This window comes from Egretta garzetta, unplaced genomic scaffold, assembly GCF_000687185.1.
Source record: "Egretta garzetta isolate BGI_Z169 unplaced genomic scaffold, ASM68718v1 scaffold526, whole genome shotgun sequence".
Classification (NCBI taxonomy): Eukaryota; Metazoa; Chordata; class Aves; order Pelecaniformes; family Ardeidae; genus Egretta; species Egretta garzetta.
Genome location: NW_009259967.1, coordinates 869,055 through 894,324, shown reverse-complemented (window position 1 = coordinate 894,324; position 25,270 = coordinate 869,055). Strand labels below are relative to the sequence as shown.

General features: G+C 39.5%; 1 protein-coding gene across 1 annotated transcript in view; it reads right to left on the bottom strand.

Moving 5' to 3' along the window:
- MGA (MAX dimerization protein MGA) overlaps positions 1-25,270 on the bottom strand; it is a 59,403-nt gene that overhangs the window by 8,995 nt on the left and 25,138 nt on the right. Inside the window, 12 exon segments of the mRNA XM_035895761.1 lie at positions 322-433; positions 1,124-1,309; positions 3,003-3,054; positions 4,410-4,534; positions 12,493-14,195; positions 15,431-15,730; positions 16,315-16,956; positions 18,675-18,972; positions 20,464-20,981; positions 22,423-22,495; positions 22,922-23,062; positions 23,975-24,198. Of these exon segments, the coding sequence (XP_035751654.1) occupies positions 322-433; positions 1,124-1,309; positions 3,003-3,054; positions 4,410-4,534; positions 12,493-14,195; positions 15,431-15,730; positions 16,315-16,956; positions 18,675-18,972; positions 20,464-20,981; positions 22,423-22,495; positions 22,922-23,062; positions 23,975-24,198 (4,374 nt within the window).

Genomic DNA, 25,270 nt, shown 5'->3' with positions numbered 1-25,270 from the left:
TGACAGAATGAAGTGGTTTTCCCATCCCCCACCTCCCCCCAAAGCATACCCAATGCACAGGAACCCAAGCCCGTGGCTTGCAGCACAGAGATCATTCTACAATTCCTTTAGGCATGAAGGAAAATAAAAGCAGTTCTTATCAGCATGATGAGCGCACCACTGAGTCAGAGCTTAGCAGGTCCTTGTTTGGCATCAAGAGTCTAAGTTTTATGTGAACTCATTACTCACCCAGATCCACAGAGGATTACTCCACTCACTCCCATTCTCAAAAAGCCTTTTCTTTCATTATTCCAGCTAGTCTGTATCCAAAAACAGTCTCACCTGAAAGCGTGGATACTTTTCGAATCAAAACATCCTGTTTGCGTGTCAATAAGTTCTTCTGTCCAATAAGTTTATCTGCCTGATCAGTCAATCCTTGGATTTCTTCATAGGCCTAGAAAAGTGCCAGGGGACTGATTTATAAACAAACAATACACAAAATAAAAAAATAATTTTCCTTCCCAGAAACCTTTACAAAATTTATTTAGACATTTTCACCATCTTGAGAAACCAGGACTCAGAGAAAGCACATGAAGTACGAGGTAATGCCAGCTTTCCCTAGATGCAAGCTGAAAAGCGATAAACGTCTCGTTCGTCCTTCCTCCAAAGTTCAGCTATTTTAAGAAAAACCACAACTTTTAACCCACAATTTCAAGGTACAGCTGATAACCATAATGAGGTATCTACAACTTATGTATTATTTACTGTCATCTTTACAATTAAGTTTTTAATGCCAGTATAATACTTAATGAAATGCTATCTTCTCCTGCATTAAGAACGTAAGTCTTCAATGTATTTCAAGAATGCCTGATGTACAGAGTAAACCACTAAGACGTAACTTTCCATGGTTAAATTCATGAACAATACAAGGAGAGGGCTAATCTGAACATATGGATCTGTGTCATTAAGACTAAGCTTTTAGGAATACAGATTCTTTCAGATATTGTTTTATTCTAGAGAGTCCTGTAAAGGTGTCAGAAGTTCTCTATTCACAGTATCACTGGGACTCACTGAAAGAGCTCATACTGGCTTAATTACTCTGTCCAGGTGATTCTCCTCCTCACTTAAGCTTCAAAATACTTACTTGCTTGAGAATGTAGCATTTAGAGACCTTGGGAAGGTTGTGTAACCCCAGAGTTTTCTTCAACTTTTCAAAGAGATCTCTCATTTCATTACGTCGCCGGCGTTCATTTGCAGTGTGTGTCTGGCGGTAATGAGCAAAGGCTTCTGCCTCAGTCTTCAGCTTTCTGTTCCAGAATTGAGGTTTCTGCTGGAGAAGTAACCATATTGACCAGTTTAAATAAAAAAGGAAATGTAATGGCAAACAATGTTCAAAGGCATGCCTGATTTACAAGGTTTCTACGGACACCTGAAGATTTCATGTCATGCTGTTCTGCTATTATGTCTTCATGAAAGTTCAGTGTCAGAAGCATACCTAATAAGCATGAAATGCTGACCAACAAGAAATGACCAACGTAATCACATCAACCCTAAAGGAAAAGATCATGAGCAGTGTCCCTTCTATTCATAAGCTTTCATTTTTTGCAATACAAGGCTACTTAGGTAAGCCACAGGATAACAGCAAAATCACACGTTTGAGCCAGATTTTTTTGTTGTTGTTTGCTTGTCAAAAGAGTCTACTAATGAACGAAACAATCACATCAAATATAGGACACTTGAATTCTTCCCTGGCGTTAAACTAGTTTGACTTCTATTTTGTCTCATGGGTATATATGGGTTGGGGCCAAGAGCCATTGTATGTAAGAATGTGAAAGACGGCATTGAAACTTATGACCCCAGACACCTACCAAGAAACAGAAAGTGTCAAAGACATGCTCTGATTTTGAATTTAATTTTCCAAAAAGGCTGACAGGCAATAGGCATAATTACTAATCTCTGCAGATTTGAAGGTTTGTTATTTCATCATTACTCTTGCAGGTTTTGTACAATTATGCTATTTATTTCATTATGAAGTAATACTTAAAAAGTAGCATTAACTCAGCTGTTAAATCATTTTAGGTCTGCTCCAAACCCCAGTAATCAGTGGAAAGACTCCTCAAGTCCAGTGATGCTATTTCTGAGCCTGCTGGCCTTAGGAGGCATCTGAAGACTGGCTCCTGAAACCTGGCTGCTGGCATCCCTTTTGCCCTCATAGGCAGGCTGAGCAGAGTGAGGCTGCAACTGCACCTGCTCTTGTCTGGGGCACTGGGTTCCTTTCAAAGAAGGGCCTCATGCTGTAACTTCAAGGGCAGAGAGAATACATGGAGAAGGCGAGGCAGGCAGAGCATCCTGGAACCCATCTCCATCTCAGGCAAAAGCATACATACCAGTCTGCACTAACATGTAAGACATACACCAGGCTCACGCCCCACCTCAAAGCCCCACCCCACCCCAGCAGGTAGCTCTACACTTGACATCAAGTACATCACAGGTAGTTATCATGGAGAGTTAGTGAAACTGGCTTCAAAGCCACCCAAAAATAGAGCATAAGCTTCAGACGGATTGCATTGAGTTTTGGTTTGAAAGGATTCTGCGTTATCTTTAAATTGCCTAAACACATATTATTACTGTTTTCAGAAATCCTTCACCCAGTGCTGTGCCTATAAAATCCTACATACTGTCTTCTTCGACACATGAAAACATTTCTGCTGTTCATTATTTTGCGTGCTGTAAAGATTATTTATGCCAAGAACACAAAACCTAAGCAAACGCACTAATAAAAGGCAGATATTCCTCCCATACACAAAGCTGAATCTGAAACCCACTGATGCCAGTAGCAGTCCTTTTTCTTTAATGAGATTTGGACTGAGCCCCTTCCCCCCCAAATGCACATTTGGTTTCTTGCATTTAATCATAAATATATGGAAGGTAGATAAATCGCGTTAAGAGTTGCAATTGAGATGAAAGTTTATCTTTAAAATGGAGGTGTGATACCAAAAGGAAAGAGGAGAGCAAACATATACCTTCGTAGCTTTTTCTGATAATTTTTCATCCGAAGAATTACGAGCATGGTATCTGGAAAAAAGGTAAAAAGTTTTTCCCAACACTACTCATCTCATGCACTCTATCCTCATTAACTACATTCCAACAGCCTAGAATTGCTCATTTTTATCCCTTGAAATTAACTCTTCCCGTGTAACTACATAAAAGCAGGATACTGTTGAGCTTTCTCAAGAAAGTGAACTCTTATCTCCAATGCCATCATCCTGAAAAAAAATTCAGCTGTTCTGAAAGGTGTAAAATCATATCATAGTGCAAAAGGCAAAACTATTTCACTATATGCCAAAGAGAATAAATTCAGCCCATGACTGGTAGCTACAGGAAGTTTTTTTTTTTTTTAAATCATGTTTTGGTTCTTCTTTTAAAAACCAGATTCAATACAGATGGCAGAGCAATCCCTCCCCCACCAAGAACAAGCAACCAAAAGCCTCACATTTATTACAATCCTAATATATAACAACAGCTTCCTCGTATCTCAGGAGCTTCAAGAAAACAAAGAACAATACACATTTGAAAGAATTATTTTTTACAAAACATGACATCTGTTTTTCTCTCTCACTGAAAGATCTTCACAATTTATAGCAAAGTCACCATCTAAGGATAAAACTTGAGTTTATCTTTGAAGGGAAAAAAAAAGGAACTATCTGGGAAGCATATATCATCACCAAATAAATTTTTCAAAGTTTCTACAAAAAAATTCTTCGAACAAAAAGAACTAAGGATGCAATGTCCCCCACACTCTTGTTTGGTGCAACTGAGAAATAGCCATGACCATCTTTACACACCGCAAGTAAGCCATGTTTTTACTTTGCATTTTGTCATTACAAAGGCAAGGGCAGCAACAATAACAAAAACAAACAAAAACAAAAACAAAAAAGCTAAGCTATCCAACCATGGCAGACTATACATAAATAAGAAAATGCTTTCTTTGCTGTGGCAATGGTCCCATAGACAAAGCTTTTACAGGATCAGGGATCAAGCCAATGACTGCTCCTGCCTAAAAATAACAAGTCCACCAGCAAGAATAGACAAAGCTTGCAAAATCACATTTAAAACCAGGATGACCCTGCTCATATTCAGTTTGCAGGAAGGGAGGAGATTCACTCATAATAATTTTACATTACAAGATACACATCTCCATGAACAAATTAATTAAGGGGGTGGGGGGTGGGTAAAGGCTAAGACACCTCGAATCTACTCTTACTTCTGACAGCCCCGTCCTCAGACACTGGGAAGAACCAGTGCTCAGGAAGACCTGACACAAGCCCTGCTTTATCTTACCATCACATTAAACCTGTTGTTTAATGGGTTCATTCAATGCCAGCTCATCAACAAAATACAAAACTGTAGTGCTCTCCAAGGATGCTTACTTCTGTTTGGAAGGTCGGATATTAGCAGCTGTGGCCTTCAGACGGGCAATGTTAATCTTCTCTGAAAGCTCCTCCACGGTCTCAATGTCCACCTGCTCGTCATCCTCACTGTATTCACACGCATCCTGGAACAGTTTTTGTTTTGTTTTTTAAAATGAGTATCTACTTAGCAATAGAGCTCAGGCCAAAACAGTTTCACTTCAGTCTCAAAAGAGATTACATTAGAACATTAAGAACCATTAAAAAAAAATCAACAACATCTCCAGCTATACTGGCCAATAAACAGTGCTAAGCAGGTGGTTATTTTAACTGTCACCTCAAGAAATTCCTCCCACTAGCAACTCTGCAAAATTCATTTTGGTAAGGGCAAAACCCATCTCTGTCATTTATGCTTTTACTATGGGTGAGATAAAAAGCTTTCACAGGGCAGAGCTTTCCTGCCTCCATTTTCAATAAAGATTAAACTGTCTCTACAACCTGCTACTGTAGACTCTTGCTAACTAACCTTTTTTTGACACTAGCTGAAATACTTACAGCCTTAGTAATGGTCTCTCATACCTAAGATAGCCAAGTCAGAACATCATACAACCAGCCTTCTTTGGGTCATACAGTAAACTGCTTACATGATGAAGAGTATGATTTTGGCTCTTTCCAAAATGCTGCCCAATAATTATTTTAAATATTTATGATATTGTGAAGAGTAGTTTTTCTCCATGCTTGCCCGACCAAGAAAACTTGCTACAAGACAGAGATAGAGAACAACTGCAGTGCTGTAGCAACTACAAGAGTTGAATATCCATCTTCTGGCCATCTGTAGATAACAGGTAATCCCCCACTCCACCCCAACAAAACAAGCCTTTTTTTGTATTGCAGTTTTTAATGAAGTTTTTTTATATCATAATCTTTGTCCTGCTTAAAGTCTGCAGAACTCTTTCTCCTCCTTAAGTAAGGAAATGTAATTATACTTCCATTCTGTACTCTATTTCACCCAGTTCCCTGAACTAACGCAATCTTGTCCTCCTATTCTTTTCTGTCTTTCCTCCTTCTCTTTGTCCTCCTTTTATTTCTTTTCGAGGAGCTGCAATCTCGTCCTCTGACCTGAATACTTACCTGAAATTGACGCAAACAGTTAATCGCAAAAAACCACTTAGTTCCAGAACAGGAAAAAAAAGCGATACGCAATACTGGATCAGCAAGTGACCTCTAATAAATGCTTTTCACGGTACTGATTATGTAAAGTTATCTGCAACTCACACTGCTTAAAACTGCTGTTTTAAGAAACTCAGATTAGAAAGGAGGAAGTGTTGCATTTACTAAGCTGACCACAGATTAGGCTATATACAGCCCTATAACAGAAACAAACAAGAACAGCCTAAATTACCACACAAACACAACTAACAAGTGGTTAAGGATACACATTTCCAGTCAGTCATGAAATTTACACCCATTAAATTTGCAGCTATGTTAGTTTAAAAGGAACTCAATTTATAACCAGACAGTAAACCTTAGCTGGTAATTTCCTTTTTGACAGAGAAGCAGGATCTCTAATAACCTAATGTTTGATATAGTATTTGGCTTCTTCATACTGACTAAACACAACCTTCTGTAAACCAACAAAAGAAGAAAAACACAACAAGCCCATAACTCACAGCAGAGCTATCTAAAATTCAAAGAACAACATAAATATCGCCACTTTAGTTACTGACACCACAGAGTGACCATCATTGTGAATCATGCTGCCACATAAAATTATGGTTTTTAAACCTTGTGTAATACATTATCTCCCATAGCTGTGAGTGATTGAGGCTACAGAAAACTGAATCAGGAGGAAAAAATAAGGAAGTTTCCCTTCCTTTACTAAAGGCTACATGGGGAATATAAACTGTAAAGTACAGCAACATATACTTTGTAGCAATGTAGCCTTTAGTACAGTATATAGTGAGTGTATGCGTCATATATATGAAAAAGAGCGTATATATATTAAAGACTGTGTGTGTATAGTGCATATTTTTTGCTTATATACATTCACACACATGCGCAACACTGCCAGTAGAATCTTCCAGTCTTTTAAGAAGAATGAAACCATGCAGCATCCTCCCCCCAGTAAAACCACTCTCAAATATTCCCAAGTCTTCCGTCACCTTCCATTCACATCATGAGGGGTCCTACAAAGTGTTGGCAGTATAAATTCTGTGTAGAAAGAGGTATAAACTTCTAAACTACTCACTTGCAGAGAAGCTGACGCTTCTTCCTGTACTATGAAGTATCGAGATATTACTGCTGAAACAAAGAAAAGCGATGCTCAGGTTATCAGCTATAGCTGCTAGATCTGAACAGAAAAGTATCCTTACTTCTACAGGTTGCTGTGCACACTCCCATGTTACCTACTATCTCTGTGCTTGTAAAAAGCCATGTCTTCTGAAAGACAAGAGCAAGGAGAGTGACCTTAGATGAGAAATTACTAGCCTGAGAGAACAATCGCACTCTTTCAAAGATATTTTTAACACACGCTGTCTTTAAAGACACCATTCTTCTCTGCACAGGAAAGCAGCTCTGATCTCTGGTTAGTTCTGTATTTAGAAAGGAGATAAATAAATTATTCTACTACTAGCAACTTCTGGGGTTTCTTGCAGCTTTCCTTCAGAGCAGCTATGAACCTGTATTATGCCACGACAGTTCTTGTTATGAGTATAAAGAGCAGCACAGAAATAAAAAAAATTCTTATCTGACTTGAAAGTATGGTACTGGTACTGGCAGGAATTTAAAGAACTACTGTTTCTTTCTGTGCATGAAAGCCCATAAAATCCTTATTTGTTCCACCTTGTAAATATTCTCCCCAAAAGCAAGACTCATTAGCACTGGGAGCAGGTAGAGTACAGAGAAAATGAACCGTCTTTACCAAGGAAGCAGTGCATCACTTTGAACTTGACAGGCTGGTCAGGAGCTACATGTCACCACTGCTCCTCAGGACAGCAGGAGAATGAAAGTCAGGAGACACCAGGTCCCTGGGACCTTGGTGAGGTCTAACCAAATACTGCTTGCAGTCTAGATCCAGAACACATATGCAGAGGCTTCTGAAATTGTGACAGAGTTGAGACTACGCATTTCAGCATAGGTACTTCAACAACTTTCGAGCGCTGCCTGTGAACAGTACACAGCTTTGCTTTGTGTCTGCTGAGTGGCTCCATATGCTTACAGAAACTTAAGAAATCTTTAATTAAGCTTTACTGTATAAAATCTCACTTGAAGAACATCACTTACACAAACAGTCAGCAATTTTTTCAACAAGTCCTCCTTATACTTGTTTTACTTGTTACAGACTTTCTCAAGATTCAGTTTTAATGAACAGGAGCAACTTTTTGATGCCTTCTTTTTTTTTAATATAATTTTGTTCTTAAGACAACAGATACATCCCAGTTGCCTTTAAGTCAATTCTGTAGCTTCCCCATTGAAAAGCAGAGACTGACCCAGTTGCACAAGATCACAGAAAGGCAGGAAAATCAAAACCACAACTGAAGATTTCCAAATTCTCTTTAAGTCCTTAGTTACTATGCCAGGGTTCAGACAGTGAACTAGAGGATGTACTTGAGGACCCAGAGTGCTGAAATTCCAAGAATTCCTCAGCTGAGGAGAAGAACATAAGCTTGAATCTGAAATTAAAGTCTACTAACTTATAAGAGGGGAGGGAAGGGAAAGCAAAAGAAAAGAAGTTGGAAGATATCAAAATTACACCATCTCCCCAGACACAGACCTTCTGTTGAGCTACAACAGGTGATGTAAACATGTAGCATAGCTGCTTCCACAGCCTTTTTTTAATTCTCCCTGCGGCCTGATGAGAGAAGGAAAAGCATCATAAAGCCAGTGTAAAAAAAAAACTGGCTGAACAAAAATTATTCAAAGATAGTTTAAATTACGGAACTACAAAATAGATACATGCTGTTACGTTGAAAATATTACATGTGCAAGAGGTACAGGGTTACGTAATTTTAACAGGTCACATTATATGACAACATAGTTGTATTTCATTATACATAGAGCACTTCTCATTCTTGCCTGCTCTCCTGGGTCATCCATAAAGCCTCCTTGATGCTGGAAGCCTGCTGATATTTTCTCTAGCTTTTCCATTTTATACAGTATCATCGCTGTGATTCTACATGCAAGCAATGCATACCGTTTTACTTCAGTGGGCAGGACTACCCTGTCTAAACTATATTTGGACATCATTACACATGCAGGGTAACCCAAAAAAATATTACAATCCAGAAAGCAAGGGGAAAAAAACCAGGAAATTAGCTTACTCTAGAAACACCATCATGGTAAGGCTTTTGAGTGCTGGCAAGTTACACTGGGCTAACCAAAGGGTTGATAGTAATTACCCAGCTAGAGCTGTTCTCATGGTAGAACTTTCTACACGCTAGAAAAATGGTATGCAAAACCTGAGAAGTGGCATCTTTCTCACAAAAGACGAGGGAAAAAATAGAAGCAAAAACTCTCCACTGCCCACCAAAAACTCTGCATCTTTAAGTTTACAAATCCTGAATGTGGACATAGGTAAGACAAAAAACATTTCTTTTTTCGTTCTCACATGTAACAACAAAGGGAAAAATGCTTCTTGGTGGTAAGTCTTCCCTCTCTACCTCTGACTTCCTAACAATAGGAAAAATATCGCAATTGTGAAGGTTGTCAGAAGTAAGTGAACTGAAGTTCTGCCATAAGAACAGTTATTCCTATGTACGTATTGCCAACCCATCATAGGCTGAACCCTATTCATAACCTAGCACGACTTCTTGTTGGGGTGCAAAAATTTTAAAATGCTTGTGGAAGCCCTACACTTCAAGCATCAGCCTTTCCACAGGCTCCATCATTACAAAATTTTAACGAGCCTTTGAGCTTGTTATTAGTAAAATACCTTAAGGAATGGAGACACAAGAGGAGCAATCCTGCACTACCACATAAGTTCCAAAGTTGCTACAGAAATGTCAGCACTTTTCCCTATCTGCAATTCAACACCTGTTTCTAAGCACTCTCCTCTTACTTTTATCTGTTCCTGGCAGCCTTACACCCCCCTATTGCCAGTTCCTGAAGAGCAAATTGTCTGATGGCAGAGGGTCCTCAGGGACAGAGCTGAGAAAAGAGGAGGGCAGATGACAACTGATGTCAGTATGATACCACCCAATCAAATGCCTCATTTCTGGATCTGCCTTCTATGCTACAATGTCTGCAGATTTCACACACGGTCTGTACCAAAAGCTCAGAATATGCAAGAGATTGTTAGAACTTAAATAATCCATGAAATGTGTCACTTACACTTTTTATTAAACTTACAATTTTATAGTAATTCATAATTGTTCCGTATCATTTTAATGTTCAGCTCAGAAAAAGAACGACTGAAAAACACATTTTAACAACATTTTAAAAAAACCAAAAAAACTTGCCAGACACAGAAGCTATGTTTAGACTGGTAAGTTAAATTGGACCACAGGGCAATCTGTAGCATTAAAATACTAGAACAACCCCTAGCATGGTTTTGGCTTAAGCCAACAAGCACTTGTGAACAATTCACAGACACGGTCTGTGACTTAGCCCAGGCCAAGTGGTCATTCTCAACAGGAATTCTGTGTGTGATCATCATGCCTTGGAGATCAATAGTTTAATATCACATGCCAGACCATCGCACTTGAATTTGTTCAGACAGCAGGTCCTGATATTGATTATTTTGCTTATATAGAAATTCTCAGAAGGTTTTATTAGCATTGCCAAAGACTATCAACCCTCCTAAGCTTCTCTTGAGGCAATTCAGGGTAGGAAATGCAAAAGGACAAAGATACCATCTCAGGAAGCTTCTATCCTTTTGTTGAGTATAAGAGGAGTCTACAAGAGTCTCTTAAGTCAAGTACAGAAAGTTAGCACAAGGAAAGAAAGTCATCTGAAGAGCACTGGTATGCAAAATTAAGAACAATGAAGTCGTTACTGCAGTAAGAACCAGTGTGGGGAAATGTACTAAAAAGGAAGCAGTAAGGGCTACCACAGGTAAGTAGCAATCATCCTGACTCTCACTGGAGTTTTCTGGGGTTTTTAATGGCTTTTTCCTGCCTAACTAAAACCAGTCCATATTCCAAACTAGTAGTGAAAGAGCTGTCCTTAGTATTTCCACTCAACAAAAGTATTAGTGGACATGCATATACTCTTCGCTTCCATGTTTCCACTAGCTTAGAGGATGTTTATCCGTTTCATTAAGTAGTCCGTTTATATGATCTGACTTCATCCAGTCTGACAAACAATACCTGTGCAGCCTGTCTTGTAAGCACTGCGCTGATAAAAAGAGTACATCCCAGTGAAAAGTAACAGACTTAAGTATTTAGATTCAAAACCGAATTCTCCATTAGGCATTGACACGCTAACTTAACTTGCAAGCAGCACAGACTAAAAAACCAAGAACTCACCCAAATTCCAGAGAGGGTTAGGGTTTTTTTCTTTTTTACAGTCCTCCAAGATCTCATTCCTCAGCTTTACTGCTCTAGAACCAAAGCTGGCTTACTCATGTTTGTGTGAGCTTATGTTGACGACATACCCTTATATGGCTTACCAAACCATATTAGTCAAAACCTGCATAGTAAGTTTCTTCCAAAACAAACATTTCTTATAACGTCTGGTAATTACTTTTTCATTTTATCATCCTTTTGCAAGGCAAAAGAAAATACATCTTTAAAATATCAACCCTGATAACAGGCTACTCTGTGACCTAGACTTTATATTACCCGTTGGCTGACGAACATATTCCTAAGACTACCTTGTCTGGAAAGTTTATCAGGCATCAGACACAAATGAACTGTGGTTTTCAAAACCTGATGATAACTCAGCTGAGGTTATTGAAGGATACAGGAGTTACCAAACTGTCACCATCTGACTCAAGAGAAGACAGCAATGCTTAGTTTTCAGCTTTAAAGAACTTCCAAAAATTATACCTGCTTATAGTTTCCTCACCTTCATGGAGCTGAGATGCTATCATCTTGCCTGAGGATAGCAAGCTGATTATAGTAATTTTTTCTGGAATTTAAATAGATTCTCTAAAAGCCAGAGTTGCTGACTTAATTGAGTTAATCTGGATATGGTTAGAAGAAAAAGAAGTCTGACTTGGTTTTCAACTGTGAGAGGACTACAGTAACACAAAGGGGCTAGAAGAAGTATATACTTTCAAATTCCTGAAGACACTAACATAACCTCTCCTATTGCCAATTTGTTTGTTCCTCAATTCTTCTCCAGCTTAACCTTTCTCTTTCCACTTTTATCTCATCCCAAGAAATGGCTACCTAATTTCTTATGTCCATTTGACTGACTCACAAAGCCACAATTTCAGAAATTTTAAGTAAAAATGCACCATTTAAGTCACATACTGATATATAAAAAGTACATCAAGGAGTTAACATGTGGGATTATTTTATTTTAATTTTTGGGTGAAATTTGATGGGAATTCTATGAGCATCAAAATCTAAACGTATCTCAGCTATACTAACCACAATGTTTTACCCTTTTCCTGTGTCTTCTGGGGCAATTTCTTTTCTATCGAATATGGAATGACAGCTTTCACACATTACTTTAACATATTACTAAATTTCAAGAGGAATTTATGGAGAGATTCAAGCAATCCTTCCAGAAATAAATGTTAACTAAGGACTACAAAAATTAAGTAGAAGGAGACAGCTTAAAATAACACAAGTTAACTAGATTGGCTGCTACATTTTAGGATCGTAAGTCATGTTATAGGGAACCAAGTTGCTTGAGTAAATACTGGAGGAGGACAACATGCAATGGTTTTGTTACAGCTTGCTCAATAGAACTCCCGTTAACTGAAAACCAGACACTTTCTAAAAGGCCACTACAATGCTACCTATAAAAAAGCATGCAACAAAGAAGAAATAAAAGACACTTCCTCTTGGAACCCTAATCTAGACTTTCTGAACAGAATAAAGTCCAGAACACAAACATCATACTGTGTCTTTCAAATCCATGGGTTGTGACATGTTAGTTGGTCAATTAAAAAAACCAAAAAGACAAAAAACAACCTTCATAGTTAAATGCTTACCACTTTTTCAACATCTACTTCCTCTTCACTTGGGAAGTCAGAAGCACCATCCAGCATCTCATCAGCAGAATCATCAGTTTTTTCATCCTCTTCATCCTCATCATCATCTTCCTCTTCTTCCTCTTCCATATCATCAGCAGTTATATCAATAGTGGGCATGTAACCCTTTTTGTGATGCCTGGCTTCCTGTGCCCTCTGTTCTGGCGTCAGGAGGTCACTTTTCTCAGATGTATCAGCTTTGTTATCTGCCTCACTTTTATTTTCTAAAGCAGGTACAATGCTAGATATTTTGCTCCAAGAACTGTTGACATGTGTTACAATATCATGACCCGTTTTCATTTCTTCCTGAGAATCAAAAGCACCTTGTTCCTTGTTGTTACTACCTTCTTGCCTGGCTACTTTTGCTTTGCCTTCCTCGGTACTCACTGTATGCTCTTCTCCTGAAGCATTATCCTGCTCTTTTGCAGAACTGACTTCAGACTTACTTCCTTTTCTCTCTCTTACGCTTTCTGCTTCTGTAGAGCCCTTGTTCTCCTTCCTTTCTGTATCTGGCTGCATGGCACCACCCTGGCATTCTTGTTTGTTCTGAGACCGTTCAGTCCCTCTCTGTTCCTTCTTGTTTTCCAGCTGTGTATCTTGCTCTTGTTGACTCTCTGACTGCCCAGAACTTGCCTTTTCATCCTCCTTCAGCTGTGTCTGTGCATCTCCTTCTTGCTCTTTTACTGTTTTCTCTTCCTGTTCAGCATGTATTTGTTCCTTCCCATGGTTCTTCAACTGTGCAGTCTCCTGATTCTCGAGACTCTGTGAATGTGCATTATCCAGACGAGCAACTAAAGACTGATCTGATGACCCACAAACAGTTTCGGAGTGAGTTGTAACAGATTCCACTACAGTTTCAGAACTGAAAGAATCCTCTTTCTCCTCAGAGGCCCCTTTTTCTTCCTCATCATTTGGCTTCTCACTGATGTATGAATGGTCAGACGATATGACATCTGTGGAAACATCATGCTGAGAAGAGCTATCATCACAAGAACTCTCTAGCACCTTTGAGTCTTTCTCCACCATCTCTAACATAGTGGAATTTCTATCAGGTGTGATTGTGCCAGATGCCAACTCTTCAGTGTTATTTGACTTGTTACATGACAACTCATTTTCTTCTTGTTTCCTATCTGACACCGTGACCTCAGACTCTGTAACTTCAATGTCATCTGAGCATGAAGCTTTCCCATTCTCCTTCTGCTGAGCAGCACCCCAGTCTTCTTTCTTGCATATTTTCCTATAATCCTTCTTCATCTGAAGAGATGCAAAATGGTGAAGAATGGAGTTTGGAACAGTCTTCTGTCCCGGGAGCTGAAGTAAAGCAAAACTACCAGATTGTAAAGGTATGAGATTGGCAGTGGTAGCTGGCAGACCACCTGAGCCGCAGGTTATTTTAGACTCGGAGGCCGTTTGATTTGTCACGTTGCTAGCAGCAGGAGGAGAGATCCTCAGAGTCAGAGTGCCTGCCTGTGACACAAAACTTGTTACTGAAGGAAGAAGAGAAGATGCTTGAGTGGCTACGGTAGATGTAGGGGATAACTTGGGTACTGCAGTTTGTACAGCTGAATTTGAGGCAGGAGAAGTGGAAGACACGGACGAAGTGGGAGAAACAGGTGACTCAGGAGGCTTAGAAGGTGTAGGCAACCGGATTCCTACAACAGATCCTGTGAGAAAAACAAAACATCAACTAATACTTTCTCAAAGCAATTTTCTTTTAGTATTTGATGCTGTACTAGAAGTAGCCAGCATTCTCAAGGATCACGATGTAATCACGTATTTGACCACAAGTTCTCAGTGAAAGAGCTGGTACTGCATAAAGACATATAAACTTGAATTTTTATATGGAACACCCCAATAAAATACATGAGGTAGCTACTCTAAAACTAACAGATGCAATGGTAAGTTCTAACATTAAGCTTTTTAACCAAAAAAAGGCATTGCATTTAAAGACCTCTGCATTTTACTTTCCCATTTATTGGAAAATGGGGATTAAAAATTTAAAAATCCTTGTTTTCCTTCAGCAAAAGACTTCCACAGAGAAAAACTGTAACAAGATCACACCACAATCTTCTTCACCTTAATGAACTCCTCTACAGCATTTCAGAACGCCACAGAACAAGAAAAAAAATACCACCACTGGCAAGTAGTTTCTCTTGTACAACAGCATCCCCGAACTAGAAAGGAATTCAATGAAGTTCTTGACTGATTCTTTACTACAGCTCATGCTCAAAAACTTCAACTAAGGCACAGGATTATTTTCTGTCCACCCTGCAGTTTTGTCATCTACTGTGCTTGCTCTCGCCTCACTCTTCTCTTCCAACCCTGTCTTCAACTATGCACTAGAGAAACAGCTGAAAATCCACCTTAGTTTTCTTCTCACACTCTAAGAAGGAAAAACTCCAGAAATTTCATACTGTAATGTAACATTTGATCTAAATATCTTCTGTAAAAGTACTAACAAACCTGCAAACCAAACAAAAACAGAGCAGGACATCCAATGAAACACAGGTAAAAGCTAATTCTTTTTAAGGGAACCTCCAACAAGAGGTTGGAACAAGAATTGGTTTTGAATCACCAGATCAAGAGAATTTAAGTTCTGACAGTCCAATGGACGTGGTTCCATTGCCACACACATACAGGCCCTTTTAGTTGCTGCACAGAACTCCCAAATTTTGGTGACTTAGCTATTGACTGCGTTTTCTGTATTTTAGACACATGGTATTTACAATGCATTACATCTGAACAGTTACACTATGTTCTTCAACTACTCACACAGAACCAAATTCAACCCTGTTCAATTACTTCTGGAAGGGGAAAGGAGCATCACAGAGACATTTATTGTGATGTTAATTTCTGGGTAACACACTGGTCAGGCAAGAAAGAAACACTGGACTTTTACCTGGATTGCGGAACATCATTGGCTGCACACTAGGCTGGGCACCTGGAGCTCGAAACTGATGCAGAGGGACAAGCTGAATTATCTGCCCGTTCGGATGTCTGAACAGGTTCACACCACCAGGGCTCCTGAGAGGCTGAAGGACCATCCTCTGCCTCTGAGCAAGCTGCGTGTTGTTTAGCGGTCGCAAAGCAGGAGATGTCTGATGCACTGGAATCAGCAACAATCGAGGTCCTACGCGTTTCTCTGTTCCAGGAGACATCTTCTGGGGAGTCTTACTTACAGCTTGTGGAGTAGCATCTTCTGAAATATTTTTGAAGTTATATAAAAATCAGCTTAAGAGAACAGCCTAAAAATCAGGCATTATGCTTAATGAAAACAAGTGCAAATATTTGGGAAACAACTGGATCTCTTTGAACTGTTTGAAAGCATTTTTTTCTCTTTTTATTCACAGAACGAGAACCAGCCAGCCCAGAACAGTCTTTTTCACATGGTTCCATTGACATTTCTCAACCATGACTCAGAAGACTTCCATGTTAACGATGAGAGTAATTTCATACCTACTTCTTGGACTCTATGCCAACCGTGAAATTCTAGCAGTCATAGCGATAACTGTGCTATACACTTCTATGGGCCAAGAAATAATGTGAGACTTCCAGCTCATTTCACAGCAGTCACTGACCAGATAGCTACATTTTTTTCCTCCTCTACCGGCTCACACTGGACTAAAACAAGCAACTTAAGAGATTACATTTCTTACCCTGTTTTGGAAAGAAGCATGAGGCAAGTTAATCTGTATTTAATTTGGGTTCTACAGCTGCAGACTATTCCAGCTAAGAAGGAGGCAGAATGAAAAAAAGTAATAGCCCAAAGCACCTAAGCCTTACCTCTTTTTGGATTCAGTGAAGGACTTGAATTAACTCCTGATAATATAATCGGAACAGAGCCAGCAGAGGAAGTTGGTGTGGTCACCACAGATGTAGCTGTTGCAGTTGTTGTTAGTACAACTGTAGAAGTAGATGTTGTGACAACAGAACAAGCAACAGTTGTGGTTGTTACTACAGTTTTAGGGAATGATGTGGTTGCTACCGGTGCAACAATCCCTGTTGCTTTTGTTACGTTCACAGTGGCAGCAGGAGCAGTGGATGAGGGGGTAGCACAGGTATTGATTCCAGGTGTTGCAGGAGCAGCTGTAACTGTAACTGTAACTGCAGGAGGAGAGCAGGCAGGGTCATTAGCTCTTGCTTGGCTAGGAGCGGTCACAGTAGATGCTGCCACACTGGTACTCTCCACAGTAACTGGAGAAGTGGTGGTGGCTGTAGTGACCCCAGGAGAGACTGTGCACTGAGCTGGAGATGGCCTTGAGGGAACCACAGGAGCGACAACCATTATTGGCGTAGGCTTGATACTGAACTTCTGTGGCCCTGACAGAGGCTGGCGTGTGCTCACTCCAGGAATCTTCTGCTGCAGAGCTCCGGCTTTGTTCATCACAAACTGTGTGAACACACCACCAGGTGAGGGTCGGGCAGCTGCAAATAAAAACTTTCAGGTCAATTTTAGTAATTTCCTCTTTGCTTTTCATGACGTGCTACAATTGTAATTTTAGCATGAATTTGAGCCTCCATTTTCTTTGTACCTTGTAAGTATATTGAGACCTTTATGGCAGTCCAGAACATGCCTTACATATTAGAAATATGTCTGCTTTACTCCACTTCTATAGCTTTCTGTTGGATTTCTTCCTGACCACACGAAAGAATCAGGTCCTGAGGGATTGTTCTTTATCGTGAAACTATGAACAGACAATTCTAATTGCAGTACTTGAGAACAAACACCTAAGTGAAACAATGGACTCAAACTTTTCTAAACCTCAAACTCTTCCTGTAATAGCATGTATGATACTCCTCTTTTCACTGCTTCTTGGTTTTCACCCCCCTTCTACTGTATCCATGTCTTACACAGCCATGGGGGAGGGGGGCAGGAGGGAGATAAGAGTTTGCCATGTCCCCTTCTCACTGCAGTGACACTCGTGCAACTGGGGACTGGATGGGACAAATTTAACCAATGGGAAGTAATCACTATTGGGAAGATCCTTTCCCTCGTCCCTTGCTCTCCAAGGGATCGGAATACTGCATCTACATCACTGCAGATGCCTACAGATGAATACAACAGCACTGAAATTATGGAGCAAGCCCAACTTAAATATTGTAGTTATTTTTGCATATAGCATTTTTAACCCAAAATATGCCAGAACACATAAATCACATATGCAACAATCACTTCACCCATCAATGAAATGCAGCCAGCTCTTTAATATTGCATAAACACACAAAACAAGAAGTTTTATTATAGGACGAGAAAAACAACACACCCATTTACATGGCAATGAAAATTTAGGCAGAAACAAAACAATCAATCAGAAATTAAAGTTTTGCCAGGACACAGGTAACATCCTTTTCTCTTGCAAAGCTTCTTCAGATCTTTAATTAACGTGTGGGAATATGTGGATGGACACTAGATATTTTAATATTTTATTATTTTTTTTTTAAACTCATGCAAAATGTAATAGTTAAAGGCAACTTCCTCTCTTGCCATGCTGGGGTAACATTTCAGTACCAACTCAGACACAAGTACCACATGCTTCTTCCGATACTCTGTGGTTTTTACTCAAAGTGCTGACTAAGTCCAACCCTGTTTAGCTTGTGAAATCCAATGAGATTACAGGCCGGTGTGGTTATTGGCTGCACACCTGTTGTTTCGCTAATCCAGATTTGGACCATGTTGTCTTTCACTGCTGCTTCACACACCTCTGATGGTCACAAGAATTCCAATTGTAAGGGCAACATCATCAGAAAAACTAACAGCGAAGAACCACAGATTAGAGTGATCCTTTACTGAGTAAGTTAAATCGATGTTTGATGAAAAGCAATTAAAAATCATAGTAAGGAAACTCTCAAAACAAAAATCCAAGCTTAACATTCAGTGTGTCTCCATCCACTCTTCCTTGTCTCTTGAAAATACGGTCTAGTAGCATTAATAAAATAACTAATAGTCAGCATCTGTAATCTTACTCTGAGGTCAAAATAAAACTTTCTGCTTTAAAGAGGTTATTTATTGCAGAGGCAGTTTAGGTAGGCAATGCAGCCAAAGGCAGCATGCACTGTTGCACAGAAATCAACAGCAATGCTGTACACTCACTTTTTACTTCAGCTTCACGCAATTTAAAACACAATAATAAGTTGCGACCTACCTATCTGTCTCTGTGCTGGGACATGGGTTTTCAGAGTCGTCACAGGGGGGGTTGAAGTAGTGCTGGTGGAAGATGTAGTTTTGGGAGTTGATGTTGTGGGCACCTGGACTGATGGTGTCCCAGAAGCAGGTGCTTTAGCATTGGATGCTACCTTGGAGATCACAGTACTGAGGGTTGAGATATCAAGTACTGTGGGTCGCAGCCTGCCTGTGATATAAGCTGCTAGCCGATTGGCGGGATGTAATGCCCCCATCTGTCCCAAAAGCAGTTTGGCCTGAGGATACCTTTTATCATTAACCTGAAAAAAGTGGAAAAGGGAAATTTTGTGAAAAGAATGCTAATTCCCCGCCTCTGGAGAGGCGTTTCATTCCATGGGACTTGCAAGTGTCCTTTTCAAAAAAAACCATTGCATTTCAGAATGGGAATTCCTGATTTCCTTACTGCCCAGGAGAACTTCAAACAACCCTGTTGTATCTTTGTAACACAGATTTTAGATGCTACTCAGACTCTCACATAGAACCACAGAGTCCAAAGGAGCATGTGAAATCACTGAAATTAGATAGAGTGAAGCTAGCACTTATTTTTCCTGTTCCTTACTTATGCTACAGTCCTGAATAAAAATGGCTTCCCAAATTCAGGGACAGTTTTGGATAAAATCCTCAAACCTAATTAACATCTAGCATCACAGAAGAAAGAATAATGTCATATACATTGGGACAAAACTCTAAAAAGCTTGTAAAAGCTTTATCAGCTTTTTTCTTATCCGTACTGTCATTTGATACTGTAATTAAGGTATGATGATTTGACTAACTTCAAATTCAGAGTTGTAGTGGTAACTGACTGCATGGGAGAGAAGAAACAGAATATCTTTCTGAATGTCAGGCTTTATGCCTACCGGTCAACGGGAAGTTTTGGTAGAGTTACATTTTACTTTCAGGTTGTTTGTTAATACCTTCTAAAAGCCAAATATATTTAATACACCACTAAACAAGGTCTTGACTCTTTCCATTGACTGACTTCTATTAAAAATAAGAAATATCCCCCTACATTTTTTCTCTCCATTAGCTTCTCTTTGTGAGGGTGCCATATCTGCAAAGTGTCATGAAAATAAATTTTACTCTTATTTTCTAACTCATATGCCTTCTCTGAAAGTGGTGTTACTATAACCACAACTACCTTTGATTAAAAAAGTTCTTCATCCTAGCCCTACACTTCCTACCACCAATTCATAATACCAAGTTGGCAGCATGAATCTGTGCAGAAAGGACTCACTTTGAACTTAGGATTATGAATTCTCCTGATGAACACCATATATTCTGCAAAGAGGATGTAGGTTATTAGTGAAGATTAACAGTAAGCTGCAGTAAAAAGCAATTTAATGTTTACAGTTTCAATTCAAAGTTTTGTCCCAGTGTACACTTCCTCAGAAAACATTCTTTTTGTGGCCTCTAACAGCCATTCTTTTAGAAGTATTATCTGTCAAATGCATCTACAGGGAGTTTTCCAAAGCACCAAAAAGATCTTGAGAGAGATCCTCTACTTGGGCCACCAAGACCCAAACAGCCAAAAGGACAAGCTAAACCATCAGATTTCAGACTTGCAATCAGATTTCCTGACCTTGAAAGGGACAAGCTTGTGAGAGGCAGGAATCCCACCAAATACTAAGAATCCTTGTCTGGACAGGCAAAAGACTAGGTAGACAAACTAAAGAGTGTTCTCCCCTTCAAAGAGTTCTGGGATACTGGATGAAACTGAAGCTAGTCTCCACAGTAAAGGCAGAGGGACCCACCTGAATCAAGCCTGAGGGGCTCATATTAGCTTTGCGTTTGTAGACGACCAGCTTTCCTGCAGGAGAAACTCCTGCATAAAAAGGCAAGCCTTTGCCCCCATGCAACTTCTCCCGCAGTTTGTCCAATGTGTCTGCCCGTAAGAACTTTAGATTTTCTGGGGTTTTGCGTGACGGCACTCTGCTATCAGGAGTCTCCAAGACAGGTATCTCAGGCTTCTCATCCTTGTCCTGGTAGGATGGCACTGAAATTTTCACTCTGGAGGAGTAGACAGGAGGGTGGTTCTCATCCTGGGCCTTGTGTTCTGAAGCCAATTCGATAATGAAGCTACCCACTTTGAGGCACTGTGGTGCGTTACTGTTGATACGTTGTGATAAGATGGTCAAGACCTTATTGTGATCTTCCTCCCAGTTGCAGTCAGAGATAATCTCGATAAGTTTGGTTGGTCCACCTGGAGTGGTGTGATGAACATAGGAGGTGGAAGAGTCCCCCTCACTATGGGAAGACCACCAGCTTTTCTCTGAGAAAGAATTGAAATAGGTTTCTGCAATACTATGGCATTTTAATCACCTGGATATTCAAACAGTTTTATTCTGCCCACACCTCCACCCTTGTCTCAGCTGCAGGGCAACAAGTAAAAGAACTGTTCAAAGCCTCACTTCCCCTCGCAGAGCTTCACAAGCAAGCAAAAACTCACTGCAAAACTAATGTAACTATTTCTCACAGTTCATTACCTGCAGCCAGACCATCTCAGGTTGTATCCCATTGCATCACAAGCTAAACGAAGCTGGGTTGTTTCAGTACATGGATGAAAGATCTCCAAGCAACACCAACATGCAGTAGAAAGCACCGCTGGTTATTCAAGAGATGGCACTTTTCTCTTGGAGTCAGAAAAGGACCAGTGTCCTATAATGGCATGAGGAGCAAACATGCCACTAGCAGAACCGTCTTTTGCAGCAGATGTGTAACAGAAGCACGACCTTTTGTTGTCATTAGAGATCCAACGTCACTTTTTGCAAAACTGTAAGGATGTTGAGCTCTGTGTCCTGGCCATTTTAATTTCACCTACCAATTCACCAGCATTTTCAACTAGTTGTATTATTTTTCCATTCCCATCCTTAAATGTAGAGTGCGCTGTTGTATACGTTAAACAGTGAAAAAATACAGCTCAAAAAGGCAGCTATATTTCATTAGTGGATGACACAATGCCTATAGTATATGTCTCATTTTAAAGTCCATAACATGATTTGGGCTATTTCAGACTGAAGGAGAATACAGATGTCTAGCCTACTTCTTTATGAACTAGAAACTCAAACCCAGTATATGTAACATAACAAAACTTCAATTCAACCTTTCAACTTGAACTAAAAGAATTCAATATCAACTCCAAATAAAGTACAGGCGCTTCCTTGTCTCATACGGTTCTAAGTGAAGAACATTGAGTATCCCATCCTCACAGTACGACTTGGATATTTATTAATTCTTCAGTAACTACAAAGTAATAGCAAGGGGAAAAAAAAAAAAAAAAAAAAAGAGGTAAAAAAATCCCCAGACAAACCATGTACAGTGATCTCCACTCCTTCCCAAGTATCTAATTATCACTCTTGAAGATGTGTCTGCTGTGCAGTATTATCTTTTATTGCTAAACAAGCTACTGTAATACTGGTCATTTTAACCTTAGAGCAACAGCAAGTATGGGATATTTAGCCTGCTGTACCTCCCATGTGACAGACACACAACTGCTTAAGAAAACAGGAAACTGCAAGCACATCATAAGATTTTTATTGACAACAGTAATAACTCCCCCAGCACACAGACTTGTTTCATCAATAGGTCCACCTTTTTAAAAATATAAAGCCAACACACACACACACAAAAAAAAAAACAAAAACCAAAAAACAAACCCCACAAAAATGTGGAACTACCAAGAAGTTGAATTATACTCAAGACTCAGCTCTTACCTCTCGATTTATCACTGTCTTTGTCTGTCTCACAGGTTGCTTTCTCTGGAGTCCGAGGCTCTGGTTCATGCTCCTGCAGGAGGAAAGCAATGCAAGAAAGATATTCATCCTGTGTATCTCTCTTCCACACTAAAAATCCCACCGCAAAATAAACTGTGTTCATCATACTGTCACCACAGATCATAAAACATGTGCTAAATTTGACAATGCTACAATTTCATCTTAGAACAGCTCCTTTAACAATGAACATGTAAGCCTTACTTGATAATGCACTTGGCAGCCAGGAATTTCCTCACACAAGACAATTTCTATTATAGTAACAAGAGAAGTCTACCAGCACTGCTAGGTGATTTACGCTCCAAGTTCCACAGCCCTATCACCATGAAATATAAGTCAAGCCCTCATGTCACGTAGGAGTTTCTGGGGAAAAAATTACTTCAACATTTTCAGTATTTCTGCCTGTTATACGATACATGCTAGTTACACTGTAACTTCTTACCTTTACACTAGAACTCTGTGAATCACTTTTGTCTTTTTGTTGCTTTTTCTCCTCTCTCCTGCGTTCATATGCTCGGACCCTGGCACAAGTCATCATACTTTCAAAGTACAAGTAGACAGGATCCTTGTCCTCCTCTCGAATCTACCCAAAAAAGAAAAAAGAAAAACAAAGAAAAAAAAAAGATAAGAAATCCTGTCCATTCTAGATGCACATTAGATTCATGAAAATTTTGCTTTCTAACAACACTTCAACATTAATGCTTCAATAGTAAATATCAAAAGAAAGGTCTACTATTTAAAGCTGCATCTGCCTTCTTAGTATCACGTAGCCCAGTCTGTATCTTGCTTCCAAATTAAATTTTTGAGGGGAGGGGAAGGGGTGATGATGACACAGAACACTACCACCATCCCCAAAAACGCAAACCCATTCAGGTACTTTTCTAAGTGGGAAAACAAGTCCTAACTGTCATGTTTAACATTATCTGGTATACATTAAATAGCAATTCTGGTCCATTTGTCTAGACTCGGCTCTACTTCTGCTCTTCCTCTACTAATGCTGTTGCCTTTGTTAGATACTAAGGTGAGGGGAGAGGCAAATGCAGATTCTTCCAACATTGGCAGTGAAACCTCAAACAAGAACAGAAAAGAGACTTCAGAACTACACTGAACACTGTTGTGCCTGCATTCCAATTTGTTTTGCAAGTAATTCATTAAGCAGAGAGGCTACATTATGCGTCTAATAACTTAAACATTAAAGGATCAGCAATCATTTTGCCAGAAATAACATATATTATTGCATATTTTTAATTGAGGCTATTAGTGAATCATAATCACCTTTCATCATCTGCGTATTGCTACAGTAAATTCTCAACAGAAGATGGACATAGTTAGAGATTTATACCTTCAATTCATACTAACTTATCAACATACCTATGAGCTGTCAGTCTTAGGCTTTCCTCTCAAATTTCATCTAAAATGGCCTAGCACAGAAGCTTTTAGCAGTGTTTGTTTTAATTTTCAATACAAAGAAAAACAAATGCGTTTCTTTTCTTACCACTGGATTGGGTTTAGGAGTATACACTCTGCCTGGTTTCATTCCACTGGAAGATCTATGCCTACTAGAAAGCAAGACTTCTGGGTTGGGCAGTAGCGCAGATTTAACTGGCTCAATAACAGATGGTGTTGGGATGTAAATTGGTTCTGGATCAATTTCACCTTCTACTTTCACCCACAATGGACAATTCCTTATAGGCTGTTCTGGCTCGGAGTCACAGATAGCTGGAGAGTAAAACAAACAAACAAACAAAAAAAAACAAACGAGGGGAACAGGATACAACAACTTAGTTATAAATGAAACACCATCTAACACAGCAGTAACAGAAATTCAGCAATCACTAGCTCATACTGCCATAAAATACTACTGGTTGTTTTTCTTGTCTCGAATTCTAGCAAAAAGTGACCGGGATTTGTCCACAAGAAAGAGAAAATTAAGATAAAAATTATTCTACGCTAAACATTGTTTCTCAGTTGTATCAGCAGATACAGAGAAACACTGAAGAACTAGCAATCTTCATTAATGCTGTATACTTAAAAATTATAAACACCGCCAAAACCCGACTTTATACCACGGCTCTATGAAAGAATCCATTTATCCCAGTGAAACACCGGATAACACTATGTTCATTTTTAGCTATTGCTAGAAGTGCTACTAGCAAGAAAGTAAACGTGTAAATTCACAGTCAATTTCTACCAATTTGGTTTTCTGAGCATACCTTAGGCCAGATCTGAAACTACTGTAAATCACTGTATTTCCACTGAAGTCAATAAACTGTGCAGCTATATACAACTGAAAATACAGCTCTAGATAATCACTTAAGAAGGCAAGAAAACAGCACTAGGACAGTGAAGATTACGAACAGTGATAGCAGTAATTATCTCCTATCCTCAGTCTTTAAAGATATTTGGAGAGTTGAGCAGCAGTTTAAAAACAAGGGGTGTTATATGCTGGTAGCCAGCTATACGAAAGCAGATGTTGCAGACATCTCTTGAAATTCACTCCCAATTTCTGGATTTAGAAACGGCACTGTCCTGGTTTCAGCTGGGATAGAGTTAATTTTCTTCATAGTAGCTAGCATAGTGCTGTGTTTTGGATTTACTACCAGAAGAATGTTGATAACACACTGATGTTTTTAGTTGTTGCCAAGTAGTGCTCAGACTACTCAAGGACTTTTTGAGCTTCTCCTGCTCGCCCAGGTACATAAGAAGCTGGGAGTACAGCACAGCTAGGACAGCTAACCCAAACTGACCAAAGAGCTATTCCATACCATATAACGTCATGCTCGGGGGTGTG